At 40.1% G+C, this 19,052-nt stretch overlaps 1 protein-coding gene across 3 annotated transcripts in view; it reads left to right on the top strand.

Moving 5' to 3' along the window:
• Nucleotides 1-19,052, top strand: part of RNGTT (RNA guanylyltransferase and 5'-phosphatase) — a 119,003-nt gene that overhangs the window by 20,163 nt on the left and 79,788 nt on the right. For all 3 annotated transcript variants that reach the window (XM_035109415.2, XM_035109413.2, XM_035109416.2), the window contains exons 9-10: nt 15,343-15,478; nt 18,416-18,487. In XM_035109415.2, coding sequence (XP_034965306.1) covers nt 15,343-15,478; nt 18,416-18,487 — 208 coding nt within the window. The remainder of the gene's footprint in view (nt 1-15,342; nt 15,479-18,415; nt 18,488-19,052) is intronic.

Here is a 19,052-nt window from a genome sequence, read left to right as displayed (position 1 = left end):
CTCTCTTTTTGCCACTCTTAAGCCACGAATAGACTTGCTGGACCACCTGGTAGTCATGTGATCTTTCTCTGAGTTTGTTCTTAGTAAATAATGATTTTTAACTAGGGGCTAGACAGGCACCCCCAAACTTCGGCCCTCCAGATGTTTTGGACTACAATTCCCATCTTCCCCGACCACTGGTCCTGTTAGCTAGGGATCATGGGAGTTGTAGGCCAAAACATCTGGAGGGCCGCAGTTTGGGGATGCCTGAGCTAGGATCTTGTTGGCTGGAGTTGTTGGTTATTGGGTGATAGTTAAGTCACCTTTGGTTACTGTGTTCTCCTACCAAGACTTTCATCCAAGACATTTATGCTGGGTGATGGGGGAAAACTGAGACTGCATTTTCTGACAGGGTGAATTGATTGCTGCCATGCAGATTTTCTGTTTACCACTGAATATGGTTATTGGCACACAATATTTTTGGTAGTCTTAAAGACCACATCATTGTGCAGAGAAAACAAAGGACCAGTTTTTCTAGCCAGTTCATGTTAATGCCACTTACTAGCATAGTCAGAGAAGAACCAAGCACACTGGGACTTAAAGATTCTATACTTTTGTATTCTCAACTACGCTAGGAAACAGTGCACATCATCCATCTCTCCATTATTCCTCCTGGTAATATGGAGAACTGGAAAGTGATATGCAGTAGCACACACTGACATACTGCATTATTTTTGGGCATGTAGTATCTACTCATGGCCAGCTCCTGGAGTTACTAGGTATTGTCTTCCCTGTTACTGGGAAAAACTTACCTGGCTTTGATGATCAGCTTTCATTTCTGCTATACCTGTCTCAAAACACCATGCACAACCTTTCACCTTGAGCAAAAATGGTACACAGTGGAATCCCTTCTTAGTAATTCTATAGGCTGTGTAGCTGCTTCATTTACACATTTAACAACAACAACAACAACAACAACAACAACAACAACAACAACAACAAGCCCAGCAGCAGCAGCAGCAGCAGCAGCAACAACAACAACAACAACAAAAAGCCCAGTACACCAAAAACACACAGAATAGTACATTGACTTACAGATCTGTTTCCTTCCCCACTGGGTTGAAGATTTGCAGTAGCAGTCACAGGCGTTAATCTAAAAACATTGTCCTGAAATCCAAATAAGATTAAGGGTGGTACACAAATGTTTTATATAAATAAATCTCAGGGATGTGGGACTTGTGCTTTCATACACACTGGAAATCTTTGAGTTGTAGAAGGCAATTCCTTTATAACTATGAATATATTTATTCTTGCAGAATACATGCTGCACTTAACTAAAATATACAAACATGCTTTAATCATACTGTGCTTACATATTTGTGTTTAATTCATCTGCATATATCCTCTTGTTTTCTGGCATGGAGCTCAGGGGAAAAGAACTTCCTCTGATACAATTTCAATGTCTGAACAATTTAGCTTTTAAAACTTTGCCTCTAAACGTTCCTTGAAATGAATTGTATAATGAATTTACTGAAATAGATTTTTTATTAAGCTTCTGCTGTCTCTGAAATGTTTTTATGCTAATATATTCATGAGAAAGAGATCTAAAAGGCAAACTAATTTTTTTCTATTACACAAATTATTCTTGTGGTCCTGATATGGGGTATAATATTATAGGTTAGGAGTAGCTAAGGGAAGTATGGTTTTACAAATGTACCCAATTTGGAAGGATGAGGTTATTGAAATTGAAATTGTATGAATAAGATAATTATCACAATATGGTGAGGCGGGTTCTATACTTGCTGCTGCGATTGGCTTTTGTAATGAAAAGTATAATTAGGCCAGGTGGTTAATGGTTCGCTTCAATCCCTAGATACGTATCTCATTAATAATGTTTGTAGCAGATGTTTGTTCTATTCTAATGAGTGGAGGTGAATGCTCAGACTGGAATAGTGTGGGGAGGTAATGAGACACCCATCTTTGGGAGACTCAAAACAACTACTAAAAATATTACAAAAGGGTTTGGGTTGTTTATGAAATAGATAGCAGTAGTGAAAAATGCAGTTCTAAATTTTATGATTAGAAAATTTGTTAGCCAACAAAAACTGTTAACTGATGATGATTTTTTTTTAAGGCAAATACGATAATTTTGTTTTTGAGATAACACATGTAATTTTTTGAAATGATTCTGAGAGATAGACAGATGAGTATTCTTTAGGCTGAGGGAATTGTTTTCAATAAAACATTCAACATCAACTGTTATGGGAAATAGCTATTATATTTTAATAACCAGTGCATGCTAGCTGCCATGTAAAAAACTGAATTATTCAAAAATTGTTCTGAATCTGACTAGGCAACCTCAGTCTGTCTTTCCTTACAGCAACAGTTTGAAACCAGTTACAGGTAGGTAGCCGTGTTGGTCTGATGCAGTCAAAACAAAATAAAAAAATCCTTCCAGTAGCACCTTAGAGACCAACTAAGTTTGTCATAGGTATGAGCTTTCGTGTGCGTGCACACTTCTTCAGATACCTTCAGATACACATCTGAAGAAGTGCGCATGCACACGAAAGCTCATACCTATAACAAATTTAGTTGGTCTCTAAGTTTGAAACCAATTAGTTGGTCTCTTAAGTTTGAAATCAAATCTTTGCAACTTTTGTGTATTCATTTTGTATATAAATGCTTAAATAGGAAATCACATTGCTTGCACAGTTTTGCCAAACACATAGAATTTTCATAGATGAGTAAACTCAGTGAATAAAGTAGTATTTGTTTCTTGGAATAAAATGAATACTGGAACACGTTAGGTAGGAGAAGTCTTTTCTTATCCATGCTGTTGGTGAAATATGGTTTCTGTAGATTCATAGTGTAACTGCATTCCTGAGGGTGCAGTGGTTCTGTGTTGCTCTAAAGGTAACTGGTTATAATATTTTAATGAAGGTGGTGATTGCAAGGTAACACCGAGCGGATTGGTAATAGGGTATGGCAGATCAGGCAGAACTGTAGAAATACCAGGCAGTTCCTGCTTCTGACATCCCTGACAATACTGTCTGTGCATGTGTGACAATACTGACTGTGTGTGTGTATGTGTGTGTTTAGTAATAAATCCCCTAAAAATCCCCTTAGAAATCTTAAGTCCCTTACAGAGAAGGAAAGATAAGGCAAAGTCACAGTCTTACGGACACAATACAAAACTTGGAAAGGCATGGGGAGGGAAGAGGAAAGTAAGCAGATTTAAGCAAGACTTCTTGAGATTATGCAACCTGAGTGGTATCATCTGATCTGAACCAGTGAGCCTCCCTGCTTTTACGTACACTTACAGGACTCTTTGACATAACTGGCTCTAGACAGTTAACCAGTGGGTGTGTTGGCTTAAGACCATCCAAGGACAACTGGGGAGCCTTCTAATTTCCCTTGCTTTCACATTAGAGTAAGCAGGTTCATTTTGGAACTAAAATGATCCTGACTTTTCTTGGCTTTGAAATAGTTTCTTATTCAGATTTTTTTGGGGTGTGTGTATTCTACTGCCCCTATTTAGTTTAAATGTGCTGTTTACTCAGGCATACTTTCCAGGGACCCATGCCAAAAGTGGACAGGGTCAAGATTTTGATTTTCATCAAAATGAAATGGCAATTAATAATGGGTATACTAAACTTGTGTTATGGAAGGCAATCTCCCCCCTCCCACTGCCAGTATTTAGATGTGACTAGTTTTATACGTTCGGAAGTTGTCTTTAAATTGCTTGAGTTGTGGCATTAGTAAGACTATGCAGCTCACCATGATTAAATGATATTTTTTAAACATACAAATCATCATAAATCAAACCCCCTCACACTTTTAGATGGTACTGACAATCATAAGAAATCCTACGCAGCTCACCAAGATCTAATGATTACTGTATTATTTTTTAAGTGACATTGGTTAAGTTGCTTAAATTTATGTCCAATTGATTAAGTTGCTTTCAGGTTCTGACTAGGAACTTTGGAAGCAAGAGGTGAGTAGAGCACCGATTTTGATGGTGTCCAAACACTCTATAAAACAACTCTCATCTCCAGTGAAGGTTTCCAAGAGCAATGGAGGTTGTTGACCAGAAAAGGCAGGAAACCCAAGTGGCACAGAACACTGATGAGTGGTTGTTTTGTGTTTCTCTTTGCTTCTGTCACTACTGAAAGCTCTCACCATCATCAGGCCTTGGAGTGCTTGACCTGTGCTCAGGAAACATTGGACACTTCCAAAGCTTGTGGATCTCCTCTGATGTTTCTTGTTATATCCAGTTCTTCCTGATCTCTTCCAGTTTGTTTATTTATTATTCTATTTATGAATTGCCTACTTTCTGTTAGCATTTTCACCCCTCCCACTTTGAGAATTGGGTAATCTGATGATAATTGAGAAAGGGGGCGGTAGCTCTTTCTTTAAAGGGAGTCTGTCTCTGAGTTCTCTGTCTGCAGTCGGGGTGTTGGTTTTTCCTCTGTGCTGAAAGACAAGATGACTGAGTGGCTGAGTGAGGAATTGTAACATTCACACAGCCTGTAAATATCTGTAAATATGCTGTAGCTTGAATAAATAAATAAATAAATAAATAAAATGAGGATAAAACCTCTACTGCCGCATCCATCGTTTATTGAAGTTGGAGTTGGTGTCCACAATGGCTAATTGTGGGTCCATGATTTCTGAATTAAGCTGAAGGTGTTCCAGTCGTCCTGCTAGCCCAGTCGGGGCAGAAAAGGGACCCAAGACGTGGACAGATCCTGGCTTAAATTCACACTTTCAGGCGAACAAATGTTGGAAAAGCATTGGAGGAAAACAAGAAGCATCTCTGATGTATGTTTAGTGCTGTTTGAACAAACATTCCTGGGCCTGTTTGAACACCATCAAAAGAAGGCAGTGGAGGTCCCTGAGGAGGGCCAGAACTTGAGGACTGATGGGACAGTCCAAAAAGTTTCATAGGTTGGATCCAGATTCTTTGCCTTTGGCTTAAATGTACATATCTGATGGGTTTTGGAGATCTAGCAGCTTGGGGGTGGGGGGAAGGAACCAAGCTTTTAGATCACTTGAATAGATGTTTCAGTTGCAAAAGTTAGTTTTGTTAAAGTCTGTTCATAATTATGTAGTGCTTTTTTACATTTAGTACTTAAAACAAACCAATACTTTCCTTTTCCTTGGGGGTCTTTATTCCCATAACTGAAGGAGAAAGGAAGTTTGAAGTTTGGATTGCATTTATGCGTAGCCTTTATTTTATGTACTGCATTTCATGTAAGCTGTCCAGATGGTTAGTGCTGATTCCAAGTTCATTTGAGTATCCTGCTGTGGAGTAAACGCTTAGTTATAAAGAACAAACATTTACTAAAAAATAATCATTCTTGATTTTGTCCCACATGAAGTGGTACATACTTTTTGGAATTGGATGGAATTGAATTATTACCTTTTTATGGATTGTTGTAAGAGTTCCTTGAGGCTTAATCAGCCAGTTTGAAAATGGAATAACCAATACAGTAATGTGCTGTGCATGCTCATTCGATTATTTACAAAGATACAGTACATCAAAATGCTAATTATCTTGTTTGTGTTGTGAATAATAATCTTGTACTCCTATTGTCTTAGAGTACTCTAATTAGATCAAGATAAATGGGATTCTTGTTTGTACGCAATGTTCAAAGTTGCCTAAGTGTAGACGACTATTTAATTTCATATTGTAGAACATTGAGAAAGGGATACTAAGCTTAGTATTCAAGAATCATCCAACCCTTAAGTGAAAGAGAAGCCAAGTGAAAGCCATCCTCCTAGACCAGTGCTTCATAAACTTGCATCTCCAGCTGTTTTTGGACTACAACTCCCATCATTCCTAAGCTACCAAGACCAAGTGGTCAGGGATGATGGGAATTGTACAGTGGAACCTCGGTTTATGAACACCTCAGTTTACGAATTTTTGGTTTATGAACACCGTGGACCCATCTGGAATGGATTAATTCACTTTCCATTACTTTCAATGGGAAAGTAATCTGAAGAAGCTGGTATCTGAAGAAGTGTGCATGCACACGAAAGCTCATACCAAAATAAAAACTTAGTTGGTCTTTAAGGTGCTACTGAAGGAATTTTTTTATTTCAATGGGAAAGTTCGCTTCAGTTTATGAACAGACTTCCGGAACCAATTGTGTTCATAAACCGAGGTACCACTGTATTCCAAAAACAGCTGGCAACCCAAGTTTGGGAAACAATGTCCTTGACTAAGAAACATAAAAGTACCACAATATTTATGTTTATGGAGAGCCAGTGTGGTGTAGTGATTAAGAGCGGTAGACTCATAATCTGGTGAACCGGGTTTGCGACTCCGCTCCTCCACATGCAGCTGCTGGGTGACCTTGCGCTAGTCACACTTTTCTGAAGTCTCTCAGCCCCACTCACCTCACAGAGTGTTTGTTGTGGGGGAGGAAGGGAAAGGAGATTGTTAGCCGCTTTGATACTATAGGGTAGTGATAAAGCGTGATATCAAATCCAAACTCTTCTTCTTCTATGTACCATAGCTTGTGATTTTTGGGGAATTAGCTCCCTTTACTACCTGGGGGCCATCAGGTACATCATTGTCAAATTTATATATTGCCCTTCATTTGAAAATCACAGGGTAGTTCACAACAAAAAAATGCAAAATTAGAACACAAAATACATTTTTAAAAACCCAATAACCCTGCTCCCACCAACCTGTTTAAAAGGACACAGTGCTTTGATTTGGGCCTGGAAACTAATTGTCAGTGCAGTTGGACCAGAATCAGTGTAATATGCTCAAATTGTCTTGCCCTGGTGAGCAACCTGTTTGCCAAATTCTGCACCAAACAATCTTCAGAGGGTGCCTAAAGTATTATGTGTTGCATTAATTTAACCTAGAGGTTACCAGAGCATAGATGACAGACGTTAGGCTATCCCTGTGATGACAGAAGTTAGGCTAACCCTGTACTGATAGGGGTGCAGCTCGGCCACCATCTGATGCTGGTGGAATCCTTATTAACTGAAACTCATCCAACACAGCAGGACTCAACAGTGCTCTGGACACCTCTTGAGATACATCTACTGTAACAGTGGAGTCAAGATCCCAGTGGAAGCAAGCGATTTTATCTTCCAAATGCTTTGCAAATAAGTCACAGTGAGTTACTGTCAGTTCTGCCACCTCCTTCAGGCCATGATGTTAAGAGGCCCCACACTACCCAGAAAAGCTCTGCCAGACAGCACAATGAGGATGCAATAGAGGCAGCAAAGTATGCCTTCTCTGCTGCCTTCACTGCCACTAGGTGGGCTTGATTATGAGCCTTCACAAGTGTTCGATAGCATTTGACCAGAGTTTTCCTCCACTCACATTTGAGCTGTCTCCCAGCTTGTTTCTTTGCCATAAGATCCGAAGTATACTAGGGAGCCAAGCAGGCTCCACAAAATGGGAGAAGGGTGCTCTGGGATGATTGTTTCAATGGCCCATGCCATTTGGACGTTCCAGAGCTCAGCTAGGTCTTCGACAGTCATATTAGCCGGAAAGCCCATTTGAAAGCCCGTTGAATCCATCAGCCTCTACCACTGCAGAGGGGAAAAGGTGCTAAAAACCTAAATCTCGACAGGAAGTGATTTGACCATGACCATGGACTGATGTCGGTACCCCCCACTTTCAAATCACTCTCTTCCTGCACAATTGAGAAAACAATGTCCAAAGTGTGGCGTGTCACATGTTTTGGGCCAGTGACATGTTGGGACAGCCCCATGGTCTTCATGAAGTCCTGAGCCACCCCAGAGCCAGTTGCCTCAGCCATCTGAGAGTCCTCAACACCACCTCCAAGACAGCTCTGTCAGCTCAGGCAGGGCAGTAAGGCAGGTAAACCAGTAGAATCTGCCCTGATTGCCCAGTGCCAGGATCACACACTCTAGATTCCCTCCCCACCCAACTGGACAGAGAGACTAGAGAGAATAGATAGGATCTCTGTAGATTACATAATTCCTCCTCCTTGACCCTCAAGTCAGCCCTGATGCTGCACTGACTGCCCAGTTTTAGGGAGAACAGAGGGAATAGAATCCTCCCCAATCCAAAAAAGGATATTCTGTTGACAGATAGAACCTATAGTTGGAAGTAGTAATTTGCTATACAGTATTTCATTATCTTTTTTTAAAAAACTGTTTTGGCAGTAGGTATACATCACCTGAATGTTGAGCTTTATTTTAATAGCATCAGTAGATGGCAGTAAATCATGACTGATTTTTATCCTTCCAAGATGACGGATTTATTTCCAGGGATCCTACCACCTAATGACAAATTCAGCTAACTTGACTATTTATTTCATGTATTAGTTGGAAACCAAAGAACTATTTTAGGCTTGCCAAAGGGCTTTTATATACCCAGGGGAATATTTGACTTTTCTTTTGTTGAACAGCAGGCCTCTGTGCCACTTCACAAACTGCTTTTAAAAGTCTTCATTGCAGGCATGGAGGGTTTGCTGTTTGAGGAACATGAGCCCAACGTTCTTTGTGATATGCAAAACAAGTAACACACTTTTTTGGATTCTGTCCTTTATTAAATAATTTCTTTCCCCAAAGATGAAAAAGATTGGGCTTGCTCCTTCTGGGGATTTAAAAATAACAATACACTTGTTTTCTGTTTACATTCACCTGACTTGGAGGGTGGGTTGAGGAAGGTGTGTTCAGTGCCTGACCTAGGGGAAAGTGAAGTTACCATTTCCTAAATCCTCATGTTTACAGTAACCAAAAAGTCATCTTCTTTGGCAATCACTTGTAGCCGAGTAAGATTGTCTTCCATAACACTGTTTTAACAATGACTCCGTAACTGACTGTGGAGGCCAATTCTGGATCCACACGTCCTTCCACAGTGGGAACTTTGGTTTCCGGGTGGGAGTTGATCACAGTGTGGATTTGCCAAGCGTGCCTTCCTCTTAGCATGTTTTTCCATTGCGTTCTGAGTTCGCGTGTCTTCAAAGCCCATGACACCTTTGGTAAAGGCTGTTCTCCAATTGGAGCACTCGCAGGCGAGTGTTTCCCAATTGTTGATGTTTATACTACATTTTTTTAGCTTTCCCTTGAGACAGTCTTTAAACCTCTTTTGTTGACTACCAGCATTACACTTTCCATTTTTAAGTTCGGAATAGAGTACAGTAGTTGCTTTGGAAGACGATAATCAGGCATCTGCACAAAATGACCAGTCCAACAAAGTGTTGAAGAATCATTGCTTCAACACTGGTGATCTTTGCTTCTTCCAGTACGCTGGTATTAGTTTGCCTGTCTTCCCAAGTGATGTGTAAAAATTTTCGGAGACACTGTTGATGGAATCTTGTGAGGAGTTGGAGATAGCGTTTATAAGTGGTCCATGTTTCACAAGCATACAGTAAGGTTGGTAGCACAATAGCTTTGTAAACAAGCATTTTGGTTTCCCTGCACACTCTGCACTTCAATTGGGAGAAAGCCGCACTCGCGGAGCTCAGGCAATGCTGGATTTCGCCCTCCATGTCGGCCCTTGTGGAAAGATAACTGCCCATGTAGGAGAAGTGATTGACATTTCCCAATGTTACACTATTGAGTTGGATTCGTGGCACTGCAGAGGGGTTATTTTGTATTTGTTGGTGCAGCACTTTGGTTTTTTGGATGTTGAGCGATAGACCAAGCTTTTCATAAGCTTCTGCGAAGATATTTATTATGGTTTGGAGGTCATCCTGTGCCTGACCTAGGGCAAATTGAAGTTACCATTTCCTAAATCCTCATGTTTACAGTAACCAGAAAGTAGATATGCAATAAATAGACCAAACACGTAGGATACCTGTAATGCACAGGGGCGGATGCTGGTGACATCTTTTAAGAAGTAAAACTTCACTGGAAGCTAGATGCATTTAAAAAATAGTTTCTAGAGTCATGTGCCTTTTGTAATTTTGTACTATTGGTGCCATTGGAGATGCCAAACAGATTAGATTTGGGGATTGGAGTAGGGAGACATCCAGTGGTGCACAAGTGGAATGACCTTCTACTCGTGCAGTCCTCCTTTTCCTCTTCTTCCCTGCAGTTCCCTCGATGTGCTGGGAATCTGCTCTGCAAGGCTAGGGGACCTGCAATTTCAAATATTAATATGGCAGTATTGTTAAAGTGTATTAAAGTTGTTTAAACCTGGGACGCACTGAAATACTTGAGTCTCTAACTGTGTAATTGAATTCCTTCCCAAAAGTTGTTTCAGATCACAGCTGAAATCTAATTGCATTTGCGACTTAAGCTATGTGATCTCATAGACTAAATCATAGTTGCATTGTTCATTTGGCTTAAACTGCAGGAGAGACACAGGATCAATAAACCAGCAACATGATATTTTTAAAAATAAAGTATCCTGGGGAAAGTATTTCAGAGGTGAATGGCGTTCTGAGTATTTCAGCTGCTTAAGGGTCTTCTGAACAGCCATTGTCATAGAGCCAAGGCTATGTTGCTTTACCTACCAAGTTGTGGGAGGCATGTGTGGATGTGTGGCCATAACAATGACCTACATTTAACTTTGTTGGCATGTCCTAATTTTGCTTTCCCTTCCAAGTTCCCGCTGTCTCGTCCATCTCCTCCATATTTTAAAGTATACAAAGTTTTCTAAGTGCTGTACAGAGGCGAAACAGCACAGTCCCTTCCCGCAGGCTTATGAACTAATAGGTGTATAACCACCACCACCCATTTCAACAGTTGGTAGTGCAATTACTTACATCTTAAGATGAAATCTGTAAGTAAAAGTCTCATTGTTAATATCGGATATATTTGGAGACAAGTGGAAGATGAAAATTTAGCTCCTAAAGAAGCTTGCTACCTGACCTTTCAAAGTGTCTCTGTACTCATACGGAAGAACATTCAATCTCAGGCATGTGCCTGGGAATAAGCAGGATGGATCATCACATAATTGCCTTGTGTTTGAAAGACTAGTGCAGAATGATGGAATACTGATCTAGCTGTGGGTATTTAGCAGAGGTATCACTGACTTTCTACATTCACATCTATCAGAAGGCGGTAAACAAGTGACAGTGCACCCACCAGTGCAGCAATTTTACAACCATTTCCCCACACATTCCATTAGTTGCACTTACATGTGAACTAATAATTAGCTCTGCTATTTGTCCATCTAGCCTAGTATGGTCTAACATGACTGGAAGCAGCTCTCCAGGATGTCAAGCAGAGGTCTTTCCCATCACCTCCTACTTAATCTTTCTGACAGCAGATATTGGGATTGAATTTAGGACCTTCTGCATATTAAAAAAAATGTGCTATTGTGCCAGTACTGAGGCATGGTCTCTTCCATAAATGGAAATGGTGTGTAAAAGAGAGAACCACGTACAGGAAAAGGTTGGCAAGGGGTTCCTCTGCAGACAACACATTTAAAATCGCTGGACCCTTTACGATGACATTACGGGCACCCCCCCATAAACATCTTACTCACGTGTGATCACGTTTACATGGGTTGCCATGAAATAAATAAACAGATTGGACTTCCTTTTATCGGGGCTTCTGCAATTTCACTTATGCGTACAAGGCCCTGGAACATAACCAGTGTGTTAGTGGGGGGACGCCTGCACTGAATGGGAATGTCCTTAGCAGTCAGTCAAGGCAGCAATGGGATTATACCCTACCAATGCCTTATAATTTAATATTTTTTAGGGCAGAGCACAATGCAGACAACACATTTAAAACTGTAATTACAATAGTTTATAACATATTTTTCATAGTATAGCTTGGGGCCTCTCAGTATGTTGGGCTTTTCCCAAATGAGTAAGAAACTGCTTTCCTCTTAGAGCAGTTAGAAAAGCTGATAATACTTTGACTGGCATCAGATATAACTAATGTTTTCTCTTTAACAGAGCATTACTGTAGTATTTGAAGATGTAGTTTGCAATGATAGGTTTCTCTGAAGAAGCCAAAAAATGGAAAGAAATTATGTGTCCTGACTTAAGTATTTTCTGTCACTGGAGTTTTCTTTCAAGTGACATAGACAAATGTTTCCGTACTGTATAAACCTGTGAAGAACTACATGGGATATTGTATATTTACTGTAGTTACCATGTTTTTCCCCATTCTTGAATTCTGCTTATGCTCCTTAGTTCCCAAAATATTGGGAGCAGATTGTTGGGACTTATTTCGGGACATGTTTTTGTGTGTTTCCTTCTTAAATTCTGCAGCAGATGCAGAGCTCTCAGATTGCACCTGTCTGGACAATTTTTGGTTTCATTTGGATGTTATGCAGATCTGCTTTGCTAATAATCCAAACAAAATATGACATACACTGAACAGCATATGTAAAATTTTGCCTGCATCTGAGTGTTACACTGAAGAATAATGGCGTACACGGGAGCATAGCATAAAATGAAATAGGCGAGTGTTCATTTCATGCATAAAGTGGTTTGATATATTTTACCCTCAATAACAATAGTAGCTTATTTGACTTGGTTGCACAAAGGGATTTGGGAATATGAATATATGCTCAGTTTTTTTCCTAGAGTCAAATAAGCTTCTGGCTAGTACTTCATTACCCTTGGTAGAATCCTAATCAAAAGTGCTGAACAGCCAGTAAGTTTATTCCTTGACGTGTTAGGAATGTAAGATTTAGATCAGGCATAGGCAACCTTGGCTCTCCAGATGTTTTGGAATATACTGCTCCCATGATCCCTAGCTAACAGGGCCAGTGGTCAGGGATCATGGGAGTTGTAGTTCCAAAACATCTGGGGAGCCAAGGTTGCCTATGCCTGATCTGAAGAAGTGTGCATGCACACGAAAACTCATACCAATGACAAACTTAGTTGATCTCTAAGGTGCTGCTGGAAGGAATTTTTTTATTTTGTTATGCCTGATTTAGATACTGTACTATGTCTATCCTTACTCTCCCTGGGGAGAGACAGGGGGAGGAGACACATTACCTTTGAAAATTTAAGTTTAAGAAGCATCAAATACTTGTAGTTTATTGAGCATAAGTGTATGGACTCAAGGTATGAGCAGTTTTGATCCCATATAGGGTGGGTGCCATGTTTTGTTGGACTGACCAGGAATTAAATATTTTTCTTAAGATTTTGAACTTTGCAAAGGTTGATTTCAAGCAGTGTGAGGAATAGAGGAAAGGTTTGGCATACCCAGTGTGGTTTTGGACAAAGGGTGCATTGGTGAGCTGGTCTTTATTGTTTCTATATTTTTACTTTCTGTTTATGTGGCAAAGGTGTGTCTAATAAGAAAACAAAGTACATTCATCATTAAATGAAGCTCTTAAATATTTGTATTAACTTAGTGAATGCCATAATGGTAGGAGATGAATAAAACTGGGAGACGTCAATGCTTTTGGCTTAAGCTGTATTTAGGAAGCATACCAGGTAAAATGAGCAATTAGCTAAGAACTAAATACGACATCTAGGAAAGCAAATACGGCAGCATTTGCCAATCTGATACTCTCTAGATGTTTGGACTGCAACTTCACCACATTAGTGAAGGCCGAAATAGGACGTAACCAAATATGTGATGGCAAAAATGACGTTGTTGTTGTTGTTGCTGCTGCTGCTTAATTTGTAGTTTCACCAGAGAGCTGTGAAGGCTCCAAATTAGAACAGTACAGTACAGTGGTAACTCTAGATACGCACACCTCTAGTTGCGTAACTTTCAGGATGCGAACGTGGCAAACCCGGAAGTATTTTTCCAGGTTTCGCTGCATGTGCAGAAGCACTAAACAGTGCCGTGCACATGCGCAGAAGCAGCACCTCCAGTTGTGAATTCCTTGGGATGTGGCCAGACCTCTGGAATGGATCCCGTTCGCAACAGGAGGTACCACTGTATTTGGAGCAAATCTGAGGTTTTTCTCCTAAGGCCAACCCTACTTCCTGGGGACAGAATTGGGCACGTCTGTTGTACATATTAAGTACGACCCCTAGTACAAGCAGCGACCATTTAGTCTGGAGGTTACGTTCCTGACCCCTGTGTGCATCGGGGGAGCATGCATAAACCCCTTCTGACCCCTTCTGACCCTGTCCCCTCTCCACCCCGCTCCACTACATTTCCCGACCAACATAGCTGAATGGGATGATAAACTTTGCAACTTCTATTTACATATTGGACACATAGGAGTGCCTTCCAAACAGCAGGGCAGAATTTGTATGCATCAATAAGATTTGTTCAATATGAGGATGTGAAAATCTTTTGATTTGTCTTGTATCTTGCAACTCTAAACAAGCTCTGTCTGCTAAACAAATGCATCAAGATGCCTGAATATTTTACCTTTCCTGCATTTCAGCTTATGCTATTCTATTTTGCCAATAAAAGGAAGAGACAGTGGAAATTAAATGGTTTGATTTTAAAATATTTTCTTTTTAGAAAGCAACAAGCTAGATATGGATTCACTGACATAGAGGGATCCATTGTACATCACCCAGATTTTTGGAGCCTGGTCACTAAAATAGCCATATTCATCTTTTATCTTTGTTTCCAGATGTCCTAGCTCTTTGAACCAAAATAAAAGTTTATCCTCAAAAGAACATTATAACAAAGGACATCACTTTATGAAAGACTTGTTCTGTCAGGGAAAAATATATATATATAAAAGCTGAATGCACATGTGGATGTGGCTTGTTAACTTCAGAATTTTACCACACGTGTTGGTATCATCCCTGTATTTTTTCCTTCATTCCGTAAAAGTTAAATGCCTTGTTTCTGCTGATTTGTATTTTTCCCTATACTTATTTGCTTTTTGAGATGGCATTTTACAATAGTTACTAATTGCATGAGAATTATACTATTCATTGGACTCAAAGTAACTGAAATGTACATGAGTAATTGGACATATCTGCTTTGAAATATATAGAAGTTTTTTTTTTGTTTGCTGTGTTACACAAACATTTTCTTTCTTCCAAGAATGTTGTGTATGAAGTATGGAAAACAGCTGTATAGAATTCCTTATTCATCTAATATGGACAGATGGAATTTTGCAGCACCTCATAGGCAGTTCAGTTAGTAGCATAAAATTTATGCTGTAGTTCTCATTGCATATTGGCTTTCATAAAGAGATAGTGGCATCATACCCTTTGAGGCCTGTTTTGCTACAGTGGTGTGTGTTCCATACCATTGCGTCAAATGCAGGACGAGGACTTTGTTCCTTGCCGACCTAGAACAACTAATTTAAAGCCTTTTGGCGTTTAACCAGCATGAGTTATTATTTGGATCCTGGCCTCTTTTTCCTGAAATAATGCTGCTTATATGACTTCAAACAAACATGTCACAAGGTGCAGCTTGTCTGTACTGTAGTGTACTGCTTTAGATTTAAAGGATGTAAAGTTAATAAAAACTGTTGCTAGCTATGGGGTAAGTAGTGCTTTGATTGTCTTTAATTTTTCTTCGCAGGTATATGATGTTGATTGATGGCAAAAATGAAGTGTATATGATTGACAGAGATAACTCAGTGTTTCAGGTATCAAATCTGGAGTTTCCATTTCGTAAAGATCCACGTGTACACTTAGAAAATACTCTGATGGATGGGGTAAGAGGCTCTGTCTTTCTGTACCATATGCATGCTGTTTTCATTTCAGTAGTTTTAGAATTTAAGATAGTGTGGCAACAGTGAGGGAGGCCTAGTGTCCAATTATTTCTAGAATTTGCCCATTCTATGGTTTCAGAAAAAAATTTACAGCTGGGGCTCTGTGAAGGTACCCACCAGATTGCCCGTGATGACAGTCCATTGTTCAAGTCACTTTGGGCTGTCTTTGCAGAGGGCAGGAGCTCTCTGAGCAGCTCTGCACAAAGTAAAATGATACTCCACTCTTCCACTGAGTCCTTTGGCATTTGGAGAAGAATAAGGAGGGGAGGATCTTTTCTTTTATTTCCGAAACAAGACTTTGAGGGAAGCAGCACTGCAGTCTTCCTCACCACTTTTTCTTTCTCACTACATGTGTAGACGACATGTAGGAGGGGAGGGGTCAGTGACAACCACACACAATAGCTTTCTGTGCTGCCATTGGTGATCCTGCTGCATACAACAGTTTCACCCCAAAAGAGAGATTTATCACTGTCTCCAAAATGGTCACAGTGTAAATAAAATTAGCTGTGAGGAACTAAAGGAAGACAGGTTCTTCTTAGCTCAAGGCTGGGGAACCTTTGGCCTGCAGGCCAAACTTGGCCCACCATGGGTTCAAATTTGGTCCACTCCCCACCCCCCATAAACCATGCCTGCCTGCCTCACAGGTAGAGTGGGAGCCGTAGAGTGAGCTCCTGATTATGCAGTGGCCAAGAAAAGCACCTGATGGGTGGGAGATCCAAAGACTGCTGGATCGGCTGTGAGAGAAAGTTCCCTGTCGGGAACTTGTTCATACAGACAATGCCTGCAAAAAACAAGGCAAACTCAGCCACAGGAGTGAGACGTGAGCCTTGTATGCACTTTCCATCACTATTCTTCAAACTCTTCACTGAATGTAGAACATGACTTCTGTACTGGGAAACTTTATTTGAAACTGGAATTTCCCCGAACTTAACAGGATAAAACCTACTTAGTGGCCCTGGTTCTTTTAATGTCACGAAAATAATTTTGGTGAAAGCTTAAAATTTGCGGTAAGTGATTTCCAGTGTAGCTGTGCTTCTAGCATGTACTTTCCCTTTGGAAATATTATAATTGGCCCGGGCCCTTTGGTTCTGTTGATTTAAATCTGAGGCTGCTGTTCAGTTTAGTTAAATGAGTATCTACCGTATATACAGTTTTATATCCATAATAATCTCCATTACTTAGAGCAGTTACATATTTAGGGTGATGGAAAAATGATGAGGAATGCCTTTTTGGATTTTTAACCCAGTTTGTGCCCTTTGTGCTATAGTTGTCATTCCAGGAGATCCTGGATATATCTTCTTTCAGGTGAACTGCTCAGTCTTTCCAGGAACCATTTAAATACAATGCGAGGTGGATTTCTTTCAAAAGTCAAGTGTTTTCTTTCCATCTTGCGAGGCTAGGGAGCAAAGGATTTAGAATGTGACGTAAAATAAAAACATAAAATTCATAGCCATGTGAAAAGCAATTGAAATCTATAATTGATATTGTGATGTGAAAGACTCAACAGCACCTTTGGACTTGGTGTCCTTTCTTCTCGTGGTTGTTTTTACTCTTTTAATATTGGCGTGAGCAATGGTTTTTGACCGTATTAAATGTAAAACAAATGTCTTCAAAGTAAATTTGGTACAAAACACACACTTTATTAGAGATGCTGTCTTCACTTTACAACAAAAGCTATTACTTGTTGTGAACATTACACCAAATAATCAAACTCCTTCCAGCAACTCTAGCATCCAGTGTGAATATACTCATTTTTAGTTTCCATGGCAACACAACTGTACAACAGAAACCCCCAAAGATGCATTTCTGGTCTCAAATGTTGCCCCAGAGCTCAATAATGCTCCTGGTGTTGTGTTCGCTTATTGATTTCATGTTAGTGTGAAAGCTGCAAAGAGAAAAGTACTACTCAGACTTGAATGCTGAGGGAGAAGAAGATGAATTTCCAGCAACAGCTTTCCTTCAAGATGGCAATGTCCTGTTACAATCTTTGCAAGCTCTCAGCCAGAGCTATCTCTCTTTCTGCCACAAGCTCTCCTTGAAGGGCTAGCCCACACCAATATTTCAAGGAAAGGATATCGGAATTTCAGAACAAAGACCAGAAGTGATGTTGCCAATATCCCTTAAATTGTATAGTGAAGACCCTAGCACTGGAACTCAATGCTGAAAAAAGAGAGTTTATGCACTGCTACACCCAGGTACATGCCCTACAAGAGATTTACCATTTTTTAGGGTGGTTTCATTGATGACCAAACAGTGTCTACCGTCAGATTTTTTTAAAAAAGCAGAAGTTCCATTTCCTCATTCACAGAAAATATTTCTGCCACTTGGAACATGTCATCTACTAATTTCTGGAACAATATGGAGCAGCCCTGAAGTGCATTCAGACTTTGATTGGATGCACACATCTCCTCTTTGAACAATCAGTCCCAAACCCTAAACATCTGCTTTGTTTGCATGAGTTTATTATCTATATGCTAATAGGAATATTCTGGATTTCATAGTAGTAAGAGCTTTATCATTACGTTGGCACTGCAAACAAAAGTGAACCATATAGAACCAGCAATCCTGGTGTTCATATTATTGTAAGAGCCTGGTGTTATCATGCATTATCCAGGTTTTGCTGATGTACTGCCATGCATACAGCATGCATTTAATTTACCTGTCTGTCCTGCTCAGCTCCACCCATCACCACCCATCAGCTGCCACATGGCTTTTGGCTTTTATGCAGTGTCAACCCCCCTCCCAGCAATAAAATTTCATGAAAAATGAATCCATGGCGGAAAACTGAGGGAGGGATCCTAATGGTAAAGCAAAGCTAGTTAAAGTACTGCTTGCAAGTTTTGCAAAAATATTAAGATGTTATTTTGCTTCTTTTTTCAGGAAATGATTATTGACAAGGTAAACGGCCAGGTTGTTCCTCGGTACTTGATATATGACATAATTAAATTCAGTGTAAGTATATCATGCTTTGAAACATTTAGTTAGGGTAAAGAAGAGCCAGTTCTAATAACCATTTGTATAAATGTATAAACTACTTCTTTAAACCAAATAAAAACCTCTATATGGTGAAGAATAGTAGTATTGTTAGAGAGCAATGAATACCGTATTTTTCCGCTCCATAAGACGCACCTAATCATAAGACGCACTTGGTTTTCAGAGGAGGAAAGGGGGAAAGCCCTGGTTTTTTGGGATCAGCTCACAGTTGTGCAGCTACTTTTGCAAAGAGGAAAAGCCCCATTTTTTTTAAAGGATTAGCTCAAAGTTGTTGAGTTTACTCTGCCATGGGAAAAAATCCTGTTCAACTCACAGTTCTGCAGCTTCTGATAATCTAATCAGCCAGTCACATGTTGCTGGGGAAACAAACAGCCTCCCTCTGCAGAACATTCAACAATGGAGGCCTGGGCAAGGGAGCGGGCCAGATCTCCCTCCCCGATCTCTTGCAATAAGCTGCTGAGCGGCTTCCTCTTTCTCTCTTTCTAAAAATATAAAAAAAGCACTACCTGCATTTCACCCCTGG

The sequence above is a fragment of the Zootoca vivipara genome, chromosome 3, assembly GCF_963506605.1.
Source record: "Zootoca vivipara chromosome 3, rZooViv1.1, whole genome shotgun sequence".
Classification (NCBI taxonomy): Eukaryota; Metazoa; Chordata; class Lepidosauria; order Squamata; family Lacertidae; genus Zootoca; species Zootoca vivipara.
This window is presented reverse-complemented; position numbering and strand designations above follow the sequence as displayed.